This window comes from Uranotaenia lowii, chromosome 3 (assembly GCF_029784155.1).
Source record: "Uranotaenia lowii strain MFRU-FL chromosome 3, ASM2978415v1, whole genome shotgun sequence".
NCBI lineage: Eukaryota > Metazoa > Arthropoda > Insecta > Diptera > Culicidae > Uranotaenia > Uranotaenia lowii.
The window spans coordinates 101,460,431-101,476,195 of record NC_073693.1 but is presented as its reverse complement, the minus strand read 5'-3'; the positions used below and the strand labels follow the sequence as shown (position 1 = coordinate 101,476,195).

General features: G+C 31.9%; 1 protein-coding gene across 16 annotated transcripts in view; it reads left to right on the top strand.

Moving 5' to 3' along the window:
- LOC129757026 (glucose transporter type 1) overlaps positions 1-15,765 on the top strand; it is an 875,183-nt gene that overhangs the window by 609,630 nt on the left and 249,788 nt on the right. The window contains exon 1 of one of the 16 annotated variants that reach the window (XM_055754120.1): positions 1,550-2,286. The exons of the other annotated variants lie outside the window; for them this stretch is intronic. Coding sequence (XP_055610095.1) covers positions 2,261-2,286 — 26 coding nt within the window. The 5' untranslated portion in view covers positions 1,550-2,260. Of the gene's footprint in view, positions 1-1,549; positions 2,287-15,765 lie in introns of those variants that run through there. 16 annotated transcript variants of the gene reach the window in all.

The window sequence follows — 15,765 nt, the reverse complement described above, 5'->3', positions numbered from 1 at the left end:
TTTATCTTCCAGTGATAGTTGTTGAGGATGAATTCGTTTGTTCACAGATTCATATTAAAACCCGGGATTTGACGCATTTATCTCGCATTCATTCAATATTGCACGCAAGTTTAGCGATAGCGATGACGCGAAAAGCTTTTCAAATTAAACCAGCATCAGCTCCATCTATTTTTCACTTTCATAAGTTCGGTTGTTTTTGCTTGTGCCCTCTCAAACATCAACCGAAATTAAGAATGAATTGTTGTAAATTATTCATATCAATTTTGTCTTCATGTTATGATCATAAACAACTTGAATAAAAATGAATGTTTCTTTATCAAAATATTTATATGAGGAGGAGTGAATACCATATTCTAACTTAATGTTCATTAAAATGTTAAAAAGTTTCCAAACAAAGACTTACCCAGAAAACTAAAAATAAAGAGCATTAAAGATAAAAGAATATTATAAAATTGTACTTAGCTTGTAATACTCCAGTCTAGAAAATCGTTCAAAGAATTTTCTTTTTACTCGGGTGTTTTTGGATGTGATCACATGCTGTACTTTCTCCAAAGCAGTAACGCCTGTAACGCTTACTCTAGCGTTGATCTGAGCTTTCTCAAAAGCTTTCCAGCACCACCTTCGTTTGATTTTGCAAACTTCACCGATGCTCCGAATAAAAAAATTTGTCACGTAATGCATAAAATAGTAATAACACACAATTGAAAAATGAAATTTCTCCGAATATTCCAAACAGTCCTTGAAACCTCCATGATATAAACTATCGCGTACACTTCACTAATCGATATCGAATCGAATAATTATTAAAACCCGGCTAAATTCGACTGAAATTTATTTTCAAACCCGAACGTAAACGAAACCGCGTCCTCCGCAAACCAGGGTTCCCAGCCTCTCTCACAAACATAACAAAGTTTCGGCTTAAAACGCAAATACCTTATTTTTCATTTCAATATTTTCTTGCTTCATAAGATTTTTTTGCTCTATCATTAAATGCATTTTATTCAATTTGATTTTTGTTCTGATTATAGCTCAGATTGTTTGAATTGTGTAGGTATGTATATCCGACAAAAATATTTAAAAAAAAATGTTTTGAAGTTTTATCAGTTTAAAGTTCATGATTGATGATTGAACGATGAATGGCCATTTTTGAAAAATTAAAAATATTATTGTATTCCAATAAGCAGACATTTGCATTCTATTAATTTGTACAATTCTTTATGGTTCATTAAATCGAAGGTAAATTTGACTTCTACAATCCACTTCCAGAAAGTTGATGATCAGATGAAATCGAAACTATTCAATGATTGCTCCAGTCCGAATGAAGAAACCTGGTGCAACAGTGCCCTCTCTAACGAGCAGATTTGTTCGATTTTCAGTTTCGATTAAACAAATCCCATCCCGTTTTTGCCCCTTTTCCCCTGTTTGAACTAATTGAAACAAAATCTCCTCATCATTATTGATTGGAACCGTATTTTTTTTCTTTCTTTCTCTCTCTCCACAATTTGTAGCTACGAGAACGATGCATCCAGAAGGGAAATTGATTTTCTAATTTAGCCCCATGTGAAAGAAATCTCTCTATGCAGAACAAGACACAGAGACTGAAGTAGAAATAGTGCAGAAATTCGTAGACCAAGTAAAATTCGAACGAACTGCCCTCCTTTTAGCTGACATAAACCGAACTCTCTCAGTAGAAGCTCAGTAGGTTTTAACCGGATATACTAATAGCCTTTTGCCGAAAAGGTACAGGAATCGAACGAACGAAAAAATATCTCTAGAAACTAGAAAAACTCGAAGGCCAATTGGAAAACGGAAAGTTCCTCTCACTTTTGGATAATCGAAAAAAAAACTATTGTGTGAAATAAGCAAAAAAATCACAAGTCCTTAAAACGGTCGTGGGAGAAAAATCTTAAACGAAAAGTACCGGCTGCTTTAGAGAAAATTGAACACATTCACAAACTCTGAACACAATCATCCCACAAGGTTAACCCCTTAGAGTAGCAACGAAGGAGGGAGAAAAAAAAAATTAAGTCAAATTTATAAGAGTTAAAAATCGAAAAGATTTCCCCCGGTTTTTCCACAAACACACATTCATACAAAAAGCAAAAAAAACTTGGCCCAGTGGAAAGTTTCCCACAATCGAAGCGGGAAATATAAATCGCCAAAAAAAAAAACGCTGGCAGCGAAAGAAAACCAGCTGCTAAATTGATAAAGAAGGAAGAAGGAACTCGAGAGAAGAGTATTAGAGAAAAAATCTTTCAAAATGTCGTACGGTGATATTTCATACGGGTAAGTAGCTGAAAAGCGTGTGTCAAAGTAAAAACTCCTCCTCCAGCAGTACTGGCTCCGGAAAATTTCCCTCCCAAAATCCTTCTCCCGAAAACCTTGTCCCCAAAAGGCAGTTACATAAGTTGGTGTCTGGAACTTCATCGTCTTTCCTCGTTGGGCTCTGAAGGAGAGCTCAAGATGGAAATGACAGGAGCTAGCGAAAAGAAAACCACAACAAAACTGTTTTTCAATCCAATAGCCCCGAACACTTCCATCAAACCGATTTCCCCTTTGAAAAAGAAACCCACGGAAGAAAAAGTCCCCCAGAGGAAGAAAAAAATCCGATCCCATTTGTATAATGTATAATTTGTATTTAAGGTTATGTTTTTTTTTGTTGTTTTTTCTTTCGATTCGTCACTTATTTTCTTAAGGTTGTTTTTTCGTCTTCCATTTTTGGTCCCTCAATAAAAAAAAGTCTAAGCTTTTACCCAATATGGTGCAGAAGCCGTCGAGAATGCAAACAAACACGGCTACAAATTATCAAACTCTGGAGTTTTTCCCCCAAAATTCACTTCCACCACTACTGACAGCGAAGTTTTGTGGGAAAAACCTCAAACGGAGGGTGAGTACGAAAATGATGGAGATATAGGAGAGAAAAAAGTAACCAGAAAAATGCGGTTGACCTTGAAAATGTTTTCGGAAAGTAGGGAGAAACAATTCCGAAAAAATGGAAAAATTTAACCGTTTATGATTTAATATTGATAATGTTTTATCATGCACTTCGAAAAATGGAGTAATGCCAGATTTTACCCTCCATTCCCCTATATTTTTCAACTATTTTAGAAAAAAGCATGTTCGAACTTGAAAATTTTGTGATTTTTTTTCCAAAGAATCGATAGAGGCTGATTGAGCCACCGCACGCTTCGGAAAATTGAAATATGACTGTTTTTACCCTCAACTCTCCTACATTTTTCAATTCTTTCAGAAAAAAACATGTTTTGACTAGAAAATTTAGATCAAAAGGGAACGTATCATATGTGATTTTTTCCGAGAATCCAACGAAGCCTACTTGAGCCACCGCACGGATTCGAAACAGGAGCTACGGCTGTTTTACCTTCAATTCCCTTACATTTTTCAAATAAGTCAGAAAAAGCATGTTTGGACATGAATATTTTGAATCGATGAGGATGTATCTTGTGTGATTTTTTTTTCGAGAAACCCAATTAAGCCTACTCAAGCCACCGCGCGCTCCGTAAAATGGAGTTATGGCTATTTGACCCTCAATTTCCATACATTTTTTATTAGTACAGAAAAAGGAAGCATGTTAGGACTTGAAAGTTTTGAACAAAATGGTGCATTATCTTTTATTTTTTTTTTTCGAGGAACCTAACGAAGCCTATTTGAGCCGATGCATGGATTGGGAATTGGAGCTGTGGCTGTTGTGCCCTAAATTTTCTGAATTAATTGCTAATGTTGAGAAATTGAGAGCAAAACAGCCATAATTCCTGTTTCCAATACGTGAGATGACTCAAATAGTCTCAAATCACAATTTGGTTCAAGTCCGAACCATGTTTCCTGAAATAGTTGAAAAATATTGGGAATTAAGGGTAAAAACAGCAATAACTCCATTTTCCAAAGCGTGCGGTGTCTCAAACAGCCTTCATTAGAATCATTGGAAAGAATCACGCAAGATAAGTTATTTTTGTTCAAAATTTTTAAGACTTAATAAGTTTTTTCTGGATTGTATTCAAATTATGAGGGAATTAGGGGTTAAAAAAGACACTACCCAAGCAACATTTTAGGTTTTATAACCGGCTACAAGACTAACATTAAGTTTCATAAGAGGCCTGGAGAATCTTATAAAACCATCAGTGTTACTTGGGCTATAACTCCGTTTGTAAGCTCGTACGGTGTCTGAAACTACGTTCAATTGATTTTTCGGACATTTTCACTTAAAAAAATACTTTTTCATAGATTTCTTTCGTGTAGGAGGGAGGATATTGAATTTTTTCGTGGTCTATTTAATGTTTTTCTTATTGTGCGACACTTAAAAACTCCTTTTTAATGTTTCATAACTGTTTTATAATAACTCCTATCGATATGCGTTCTTCAGATGAATATTGTCAAAATTAAAGCTTTAAGAATACTCTGATAACAGTAATAACAAACATCGGTTGATAAAGGCTAAAATTATTGGTTAAAAACTGGTTTATTATGTTCATCCCGACCAAAATCGACAGAATTCCATACAAATTTTAGGGTTTTTTCACGACCCCTTCCCGTTGTCCGATCTGGCCTAAATTTTTCATGGAACCTTGAGCAAATGCATATTTTATTTTGTTTAGTTTTATAATTGTTTCTAAAGTCTTCTTTGTGGAATTTCATTTGAATACAGGGTTCGATTGAGATTTTGTGGTAAAATTCTTTGAGATGGAAATTTAAAAAAAAGATAGTTTTTTTTAATGAATTTTATAAAAAAAAAATATTCAAAATTTTTTTAATCAAATTAGATTCATTTTGTACGTCTCAGTGGTCGAGAGGTTAGCGTGGTAAGACGGTAATCGCTGGTCCACTGATGGCATGGGTTCGATTCCCATCTCGGTACTGGGTGTTAACTGTTAATCTTAAGTTGTCCACGTCATTTATTCAGTCTGTAAAGCCTAAATCGGCTAAGACGGTGTATGTCTTTTTTAAAATTAGATTCATTTTATAGATGCTTTTTTCGTTTGGCAAATGCCAACAAGAAATTAAAGCATTTAGCGGGGTTTTCATATTAAAATCGATATATGAAGAACATGATCTTTTTTCAAGATTCTTATTGAAATCATAAATAACTACCTGTTTTATGAACTATTCACAAAGATTATTTTCAAATCAAAGAGAATTTCATTTCAACGATAGTTTCATTATTCTCGAATGAAGTGTTGAACAAGCGTGATTTTTTTTATGAGTATTAGAGATGTTCACATGAATAATTCAAAATATGAAATCATTTAATGAAACGCAATGTCATGTTACACTGATGTTTAAAAAATACTATAATAATGTTGAAGTAAAAAGTCTTGCACGCATTCTTTACCCGGGTGCAACTTACAACCTCCTGATCCTATTTTCAATCTGAAAATTGCATTGAATTCCTTTCAAAAAATTGGAAAAGACTCCTAATTTTCGACAATACGTGACGTTAAAATGAATCATGGATTGAAAAACAGTTGAATTTTCGTGACGTCAAAACGCTCAAAAGTAGATACCTATATTTTCGATTCTAAAGCATAAACTAGCAATGATAATGCTTTATCTCTTGTCTTGTTTAAATGACAGCATTTTCAACATCATTTTGCAATAATTTTTTTACATAGTGGTTTTTTTTTGACAAAGTTAAGATTCTTATTTAATTTTTGGCATTTCGGCGAGTTGTGAAAATTCAAGGTAGAATATTTAGAAAGAACATGAAAGTATTATAGGTGGAAAGATCAAAGCTAGAGCGCTTTGGGTAGAAGAAATTGAATAGTTGGTGAAAATGTGAGCAGGGCTTTGTTGTGTGAACAGCTTTTGAACTACTTGCGTGATTCTTTGCCGCGCGCCGTTTCAATGTTGATAGGAAGCGATGAAGAAACCCATCGCATTCTTACCCACATTGAAACACGGACGGGTCGAACACATGTGAGATTGTGTCCGACCGGGCAAAAAATCACCCAAGCAGCGCTCACATGTGCTGTTCTATTGCTAAGCCAATACGGCGATTAAAATAAGATAACAAAGTTAAGATTCAAATAAAAAATAATTGCTTAATTCTATTTAATTTCTAAATAAATTTTTGAATTTCAACTGTTTTTCAAATCTAAAAAATGAAGCTCAAGAAACAGCTGGTGTTAAAATAATGCAAAATAAAAATCAGTTCAATTATGGACGTTTCGTCTCCTCAGTCAGTTAAAATATGATTAAAAACAGCACATTTACTCAATAGTCAACGTTTCGGCCATGAACTTGGCCATCATCACGGAAAATCTACAATTTATTATGCTTGGATGAATATTTTTTTGGTTTCACATTTTAACTCGATCAAGTTAAAAGATTTTTCCTCATGATGGCCAAGGTCATGGCCGAAACGTTGGAGATCGAGTAAATGTGCTGTTATTAATAATATTTCAAATGACTGAGAAGCCGAAACGTCCTACATTAGACTACATTCACCAGTCACAGACCCATCAGCTTAAAAATAATTTCTCCAATTAGACTTTAAACTGAATTGATCTTAAACTTTAAGTAAGAATATAGTTAAATTGAATATATACTAGGAAAAAGTTTACTAAGTTCCAAAAGTTTAGTTATTAACCCTAATCCGCTCTTAAGAGTCAATATTCATGTTCGAAGTGATGTCACACACGTTCTGCTGACGATACAAAAAAATCTAGAATATTTCGTCGACACATCACAGCTAAATTTGACTTTTTATCATAAGAATGTCAACTTAATTTGCTTTCCATTGAAAATACTTTTAATTGGTCTAACAGTGAAAATTCACTGAAAACTGAGTGCAAACTCTAGGAAGATTACAAAAAAAGGATGACATTTAAAATTTCAAAAATTATTACGAAATAGCCAATTTGAAAATTTGAAGAAGATTCAATTCTCTATGAATCTTAAACCTAATGATTGCATAATGTTGAAAAAAAATCATGAATTTTGTAGCCGTATTGTTAAAACAGTTTTTACAAGAGGTGAAATGAAAGCAACGTTTTTGAGATTACTTTTTTAATTGTTTTTCAAAAATTTGAAATAAATGAAAAAAAAATGTTTCAGATGCTCCATCTTACAACTTTTAACTTCAGCTTTCGTGAACTCTATAGTAATATTTTTCTGAGTTAACCATATGTGACTTACGGTAGGTTTAGTAAGGGATGTTTTTTCGATTTTTTTTTTTATTTTAAAAGTTGAATAGCGAAAAAGCAATTGAACATAACTGTATAAAATGTTCGGAACATTTTTTACTGTGATCAAAATGTTTCCATTGATGTATTTTTCGAAAAAAAATGATCGTAGTAGCGCAAAGTTATAATATTTTAAGCTAGGAATGTCAAATTGATACTCCAGAGACTAAAACGGGTATAAAAATCTGGGACGATTGAGGGTTAAAAGATATTCATATATCTAAAATATTTTTTCTGTGTGAAGCTGGATTCGAAAATTTTGATATTTAAACTGTCATACAAGAAAATTATGAAACAATTTTTGAAGGAATTTTGGTGTCAAAAATCGAATTTGCTAGAAATGGTAGCAATAACAAAAATGCACAATCGATACGGAAATTGAGTAAGTTTAAGTTTAAGTTGAGTTTTGAAAAACAATAATTGGGATTTATTTTTTATTTTTAAAAAGCAAGTTAATTATTAACTATGATTAAAAATTGATAAGAAAAACGATAATAATTATCAATTTAAAATCGTCTTAATTCACAAATTCTAACGTCATGTTCACTTGAAGGGTTGATAGAAAAATTCTATGGAAATATCTTGAATTTGAAAAAAAGATTTCATCACGATTTGAAATGTGAGTTTTCGATTAAGAAGAAAATATCCATCTGAGCTTTGGAGAAGTTGTTCAAAACAAAATGTTGCAAGTATGAAGTATTCATTGAGAAGAGAAAATTACATCGAATAATGAATCCTCAAATGTTTTGTTTGTTTTGTTTATTTTTATGAAACCTTGCTTGATGTAAATAAACAAAGGGTCTCGAAAGTGTTGATGCACTACGGCAAACATATTCCTAGCATTGGATTTGTGCTATCTAAGCATTGTTATTTTCGAAATTTCGAAAGTGTCCGTCTTACCCGACTTTCCCCTACTTTAACCGACCAACTTAACTGATTTGTACTGCAAAAATTTGAAATAATTGGGAAGGATTTTTCACTATCGATAAAAGTTGGTTATCTAGACTTCAGGTTATTCATGAAATCTCAAAAAAATTTAGATAACCATCCTTAAACTAGATTTTTTGTGATTTTTTACTTTTAAACTAATTTTTTTGAATGAAAAAACATTTTTTATCAAATTCAATGTATTATCAGTTTTTAGGAGAAAAAATATTTTTGTAAAAGCCATAAATCAAGGCAGAACTATCATTTTCCTGACTCATCATCTTCTAAATTGTTAGTTATTTAGTATTTTGTATAGGCTTCGGGAATTCCCAGGATTTTTTAGTGTTCCCAGGATTCAGGGGATTCCTGAATTTTTCTTATTCCCGGGAATTCCCGGTAGCAAAATCCTGGGTAGATCTTTTTATGTAAAATGTGGACTTGAACAAGAAAGTAATCAACTTGGGAGGCAAAAGCTCTACAAGTTGGACCACTATTCAAGCTCAAATTTACTCTATTGATTGAAAAAAGAGGTTGATAATTCGAATACCTTTGACTACTTTAAAAGCTATGAACTCATGAATCAGCTTTCTTGATAATTGCTAAAAATTTGGTTTTTGCAAAAAAAAAGTGTTAGAGGTTTTTCAATAAATTGAACGTAAACAAATTACGTAAAAAATATTATCCGAAAGGCTGGGAAGTCCTCCAATGATTTAAAGATTTCTGAGTTAAAATATTAAACTTTCAAAAATGGAAAAATGATATTGAAAGTCTAGCTTTTTTATTTATTTATTTTTATATAAGTTTAGGCAAAATCAAAAATTTGATTCAAAATTTAAAATTTAAACCAAATTAAATCTGATGTTTGTTTTAAAATAAACTGAATTCAGTTCATCATCTATCACTAAATGCTTTAACTCAAAATTTTTGATTTTTTCCACCGCAAACCTTATCCCAAAAAACAAGCTTTACAACAAATTCCAACGCCGTTTCCGGGTTTTGGAAGATGCATTGAGTACTTTAAAATTAGTTTTCATCAGTTTAGTTATGCTATGAGATCATATTTCTTTGCTCTCTGGAGCCACCTTTTTTTCAAATATAGAACAAACTGTTCACTGGAAATCTGGCAATAAAAAATGATACGTACATTCCTCGAATACTTTTTGGAACTTCAACCACCATACCATATAATAAGGAAAGCAGAATGAATGAGCAAAAAGTATGTTTTTGACTATGTCTGAAATAAATCATGAAAAAAACTGCACTTCTTACTGTTGATGAAAAAATGTATTAATAAAAACAATGTAAAAAATCCAAAAGTGCAAATAAGAATAAAAAAATGTAAAGTTTTTTACCAGATAACCACGTTAACATACGGTTGAAAAAAAATCCTATTTGCCTTCATAACATGGATATAAAATCTACATTGAATAAAGGTTACTAGAAACTTTAAAGCACGTATCCGGGTCGGACAAATCCGAGCAATATTAGATAAAAAAAACCTGGCAAAATCAAGAAAAAAATTTAAAAAATTGTTTATCAAAACTCATCGACAGATCCTAAATTATTATTAGGCTTCCAAAAAACTTTTCATGACTATTTTTGTTAAACTTGCTTAAAAAATTTCGTTTTCGAGGCATGAATAAAAAAAATTTAAAACAAAATTTGTTTTATTTATTAAATTTCTCAAGTAAAGCAAATTAATCCGGAAAAAGTCCGGGCTTTTTTAAATGAAATCCGGGCAACCAAGCCGGGCCGGACTATTCCCAAATTTTGTAATAAACATCAGGGTTTGCCCGGGCCATCTGGCAACCTTATTTTAGATGTACAAAAGCAAAGCTATAAACCTACTATCATTACTTCACATTCAAATAACACCACGGTAACAGGTACAGTCTACTTAATGCTTGTCAAAATACGAAATTATTGCAAGTATGCAAGCACCTTTGACTTAAAAAAAAATGTGATAAATCAATATCAATGAATATTAGGTAAAAAAATTTATGGGCGGACTTTCTATATATATTAAATGGTTTTGGAAAGTTGTTGACATGCTTAATCTCTATTAGGCAAGAATTCACAATTTTAATGAAATTGAGGTGAAACCGAGCATCAAAACTTCACTCATTTACTCGAAATTGTAAGCCAAAACAGTTCAATTTTGAAGTTCTCAATAATAACTATACATGTTCAATCCACCATTGAAAACTCATACAAACAAAGTACTGGTTGGGAAATTTGATTTCTTGAATGAACAATAAGAAACTTTTAAAAATAAAAATAAGGAATTCTAGATTTTATTGTAAATATTGAAACACAAATCAATTACTAATTTAGTTGACAGTACGCAATCAAATTTAGCTTTAAAGTTGATGCTTCGAATCAATTTAGGAACTTTTTAAAGATTAATTGAAAATCATGGTCATTTGAAAAAAGTAGATTTAAATTTAAAAAAAAAAATTTAATTATGAAACGTTTGAAGTTTAAGATTTTCAACTATGCAAATTGGATCACCGTCAATTGAGATACAAATGGTATAAACAATGTTTTGTTATTAAAAATTAACATTTAAATGCTTCCAAGAATATAACGTTTTAAGAACAAAAATTCAGAATTGAAAAATTTAAAAAAAAACTTACTAAACAAAATTCTGAAAAAAACTGAACTTGAAATTTAGGAAAGTTTATTTAAAAATCAAAACAAAATATGGAAATGCAAAAAGTTAATTTTTTTAACAATTTAATTGAAAAATTTGCCAATTTAAACTTCTTACCAATTTAAAAACTCATTTATAAAATTTAATTCTAAACTCAAGGGAATATCACTTTTTTAAATGATAGTTTTGGAAAAATTTTGTATCGAATCAATTGTTAGATTTTTACTTTTCTTTCGATGATAAGGAGTTTATATATTGAAAACAAATCGAGAATATTGTTTATTTTTCATAGATAAAACTGTCTGAAAATGATTAATTCTACAGTTTTAGAAAATTTGTAAAGATTTCAAGTATTTCTCACATTAACAAATTTGTTGAAGCCTACATAACGAATCAATTTTTGCTTTAAGAAATATTTTATATTTAATGTGGTTCAAATTTTTTTTTCGTCATAGCTCTCGTATTTACAGTTTTGGCAAAAATGTGCAGAAATATCACAAATTCTTTGCACCTCTTAAAAAGAAAATTAGGTGGCTTTATTCAATTTAGAAAAAATTTTTTGAATGAAAGGCTGAGCATGGTCTTCTAAATGCTTATGGCTATCAACTTGTTGATGTGTTTGATTAGTATTCGATAAATAAATTTTGAAATAAAAATAGTTGGTTTCAAATAGAGATGTACCGAATATTCGGTCGGCCGAATATTCGGCGCCGAATACCGCCAAAAAACCGTTAAGCCGAATATTCGGCTCACCGAATAGTTAAGCTAGGTATTCGGCCGAATAGTCCGAATAGGCCAAATATTTATTTTTTTCAAGTTTTTACAAAAACAGACTTCTCAAATTTTTCAACTGATCAAATATCCAAAAGTTATGTTGAAAAACCTTTAAAATCATCAAAAACTTATGGTTTCAGTAAAACATTTCAGATGTATCCGTGTATTTTTCACTGTAGATAGCTTTATACTTTGATTTACGTTTATTCCACATTTACTTGATTTATCCAGGCTTGCCCATAAACCAAATAAAAAATTCGAGAAATGTTAAATCTGCCCGGGATGGCCACATATTTTTAAAATTTTCCGCATTTTACTCGGTTTTATTCAGATGTTTTTGCTAAATAAAATTAAAAAATCATTTCGATCATCATCATCGATTTTTTAGAATTAATTTATTCGTTTGATTCGATTTGAACACTGCTGTTGTAATTCGATGAAAAGTTTTGATTTGAAGTAATTTTATTGCTTTTTCCTCTTGTATGTTTGAAAATAATGCCTAGTTTCTGTTCAGATTGTCCCTGTTTTGTTTACAAGTTTTTCAACAAATCGTTAAGATCCAGAAGTGTAGATAATTGTCGTAGAATTGTATGCTAGAGGTAAGAGATCATCGTTCTTTTTGTCAACTTTTTTGATGACATCTAGCAAAAATAAGACATTCATCTTTTTCGATATAAAAGAAGCAATTTCAAATAGCTGAACACCTGTTTTGACATGTTTTGTCCCAGATTTCTCTGAAATCCAATTTCTTTTGTAATTAACGTCCTAGAACCTATAAGTCATCTGATGTCTTCTTAGCTATTGGTCACTATTTGAAAATGAAATAGACCTCTACCAAAAAAAAAACTGATACATCTGGTTGGAAATAACCGACTTAAAAACATGAGGGACATTAAGATGGCAGAAATAGAAGATTTCTATTAAAAATAACAGTAGAAATAGAAATATTTCTATTGAAAACTCAACAGAATATTCGATCGAATATTCGGCCGAATATTCGTTTGGCCGAATAGTTGAAAAGGTCAATATTCGGTATTCGGCCGTTCGCCGAATACCACTATTCGGTACATCTCTAGTTTCAAATTCTAAACTTGTTAAGTTACACCTCTTAATACAAACCCATTCTAAAGACGAAGAAGGGTTTTTTTTGTGTCAAGGTTTGAATTGTAATATAAAAGGTTTATTTACCTAATTGCGAAATTAACAATCAAAATTAGTTTCAAGTCGTAAACATCATATGAGCCAAAGGGGTTAAAGTGCACAAAAGCTTAATTTGAGAAAACACGCTTTTAAATTGATGTGTTTGGCCATTTTCCATACTCATATTTTTCTAGAATTTGTATTTTTCTATCGAATGTAAAAGTATGAAGAAAATTTCCAAAAATAAGAAAAAATCATCAAATATAGTTTGAAATGTGAAGAATCGTTTGGCATCATTAACACAAAATCAAACAGTTTGTCACTAATAGGGCCTCATATAGTAAGGTAAGATGAAATGTTTTAGGTCTAGAGTGATGTAGGACTGAATTCCGCAGGATGCGAGCTAATTTTCTGACATTTTTGTTAATCAATACTTATTTTTAAACACATTTTGGGTTCACTTAATTTTCCTTTACTCCGGTAAATTCATTACTTGAACTTAAAATTTTACTTGGAAAAAAAATCTTAATCGGTGAGGGAGAGGGTTGAACTACTAAAACCCCCCTCCCACACTCTCTCCCCCCGTTTACACGGCCTTGTTACCCAGTATTGAACCATTTTCTTTATATGTCCTACCAACATAAAATTTTATGTCATTGAAAATCCACAGAACGAGCTAAAAGTTTCTTTAACACTTAAATATTTTCTGAGTGCCAATTTGTAGATTATTTTAAGCATTTAGTTTTTTTTTTCAAATATTACTCCAAGGTGTGGTCTTGACTGCTTCATATTGGAAACAATTGTTGACTTATTGTTTGTTGACTGTTGAGTTGATGACTCATAAATATGTTTTTCGAGAAAAGCCATCTGCTTGAAAGCCTTTCTAAGAACACGTGATATCAAGTGATGTCATTACAATAGATTGAGTCGATTTGGGGTCAATCTAGAATTTCTCAAACCCTAGGGTTTTAAAAGCGTTGTTTTAGTCCAAAACACTTCCATGGTTTTTGACAAAATTTTTATATTACATTTCCATGAGTAAATTTGAACTTTTGAGTTTGTATGAGAAAATTGCATATTTTGTTTAAATAAAATTAATTTTATTTTGTATCTTCTGTGCAACCAAACTGTTAATGGTTTTGATGCCAATTTACAAACTGTTTAATGGAAATTTTGCGTTTAACAACTTTGTTCTAGACCGTGTTTTCGTTTCTTGTAAGTTAAAATAGTTATGCGTAAATAGTTTAATAGGGGTATGTAAACAATATAGTCAATTGATATCACTGCTAGTGCCTAGCGAAGGGTTGCTTGAAAAGTAGGCATGCAATACTTCGCTAGGCACCTTAAGTGATGACAGTTGAATTGTTTGTTTTTCAATGCCAAAAAGATAACCCCATTTAACATTAAATTACTTTTTTGTATAATAGGATTCAAAGTTATGGTCTTCGGCAAACTTGTTCAGCGGAAATTGTCCTATAAAAAATTCGTTAATTGGAAAAAATTCATTACCAGGCACAGAAGTAACAAAAGTGTTGATTTTTCAGAACAAAATATTCATTTTTTCCCATACAAACCTAGATGTTCAAATTAACTGATGTGAAGATTTCTTAATTTTTTTGTAAAAAACATGGATGAGTTTTGAACCAAAATGAAGCTTTAGAAACTCTAGCGTTAGAAAATTTCAAAAATGACCCCAAATCGACTCAGTCTAATTTTACAAGCCATTGCACGAATTCGATTTAGAAGGAAGCATAAAAATCCTTCAAATGCTTGTCGTTACTCACCGAACTATCGAACTAGAATGAAAACATTCTCATAAATCAACCGAAAGCATACGACACGGGACGACAGTATTTTCCAGTCATTGTAAGTACCTACCAACTCGAAGGGATTCCGTTTCCCAATCCACTCGAAACCAATTAATTCTTGACCATTTACGATTTAAATCGCTTGTCCCCATTTCGAGCCGCGAGAAGCAAAAAAACTCTCCCTGGGCACCACAAAACCTCCACATCGACAACATCCAACACACTAACTAACTAATCGAAAACAGCCAAGCCAAGTACGCCAAGTGGCCATTAGACCGGAAGCTATTTTAGCATTCAAATGGTCGCCACATCGGTCGGTTCTTATCCATCTAGCTAGCTATTTACTCTCCGGTAGGCACGCCACCGGAAATCATCCAGGGACACACGAAACTTTCAAACTCGGAGTCGCTGATTTTCCATTCGGAATGCGACCTGCGACTGGAGTTGAAACCAAGTGAAAAACGGCGACGACTGTGAAAAAAAAACACGTTAAATTCAATCGAACACAACATAGGGCTCACTCAGTCCACCACCCAATGACCGAGAGCTTAATTCCATCTAAGAGGGAAAAAAAATCCTCGAGTGGTGGAAAGTGAATAACCACTCAAGTCATTAGTTTAGTTTCAAATGGGGTGAGCTAAGACGCTTTCGGAGCTTTGTTTCCGGAAGAGAATCGTTTTTCCTTTTGGTTTTTGAAAATATTTATTTTATTTCAAGTATTTAATTTTTTTTTTTTTGACATCTTTCAATGTTCTTACTTTCACAATCAAATTAACCCTAATCCGCTCTTGAATGTCAATATGACACTATTGGAAGTTTAGCGGCCTATGATTACTTTATTAGAACTGGAATAAAAATGCTTTCTGGTGATTATTAATCAATCAAGGGGCTGAAAGAGAAGAAAATTTCCAAGCTGACATTTCAGTACCGCACTGACGTTTTGGTAGCAAATTGCCATTAAATTCATAGAGAAAATGATGTTCCGATTTAAAAAAGTCAGAACGGTCCGTTTGTAATTGATTTGACAGTTGCTTCAGTCCTTTGAAATTAATAGAAATTTGAGAAATTGCAAATTGGCAAAAAATTTGAAAAAGAACCTTTGAAATTTTGTTAAAAATTCTGTGATTCTTTTTTTGAGAATCTAAAGATGCCTTTGTGTCAAATTTACACTTTACGAACTCTAATGGCTAAAAATTTCTTGGATGTATGAGGGATAAGAAACATTATTTTTGGTTTTTGAATACAAAAACCGATTTTTCAGGTTTCT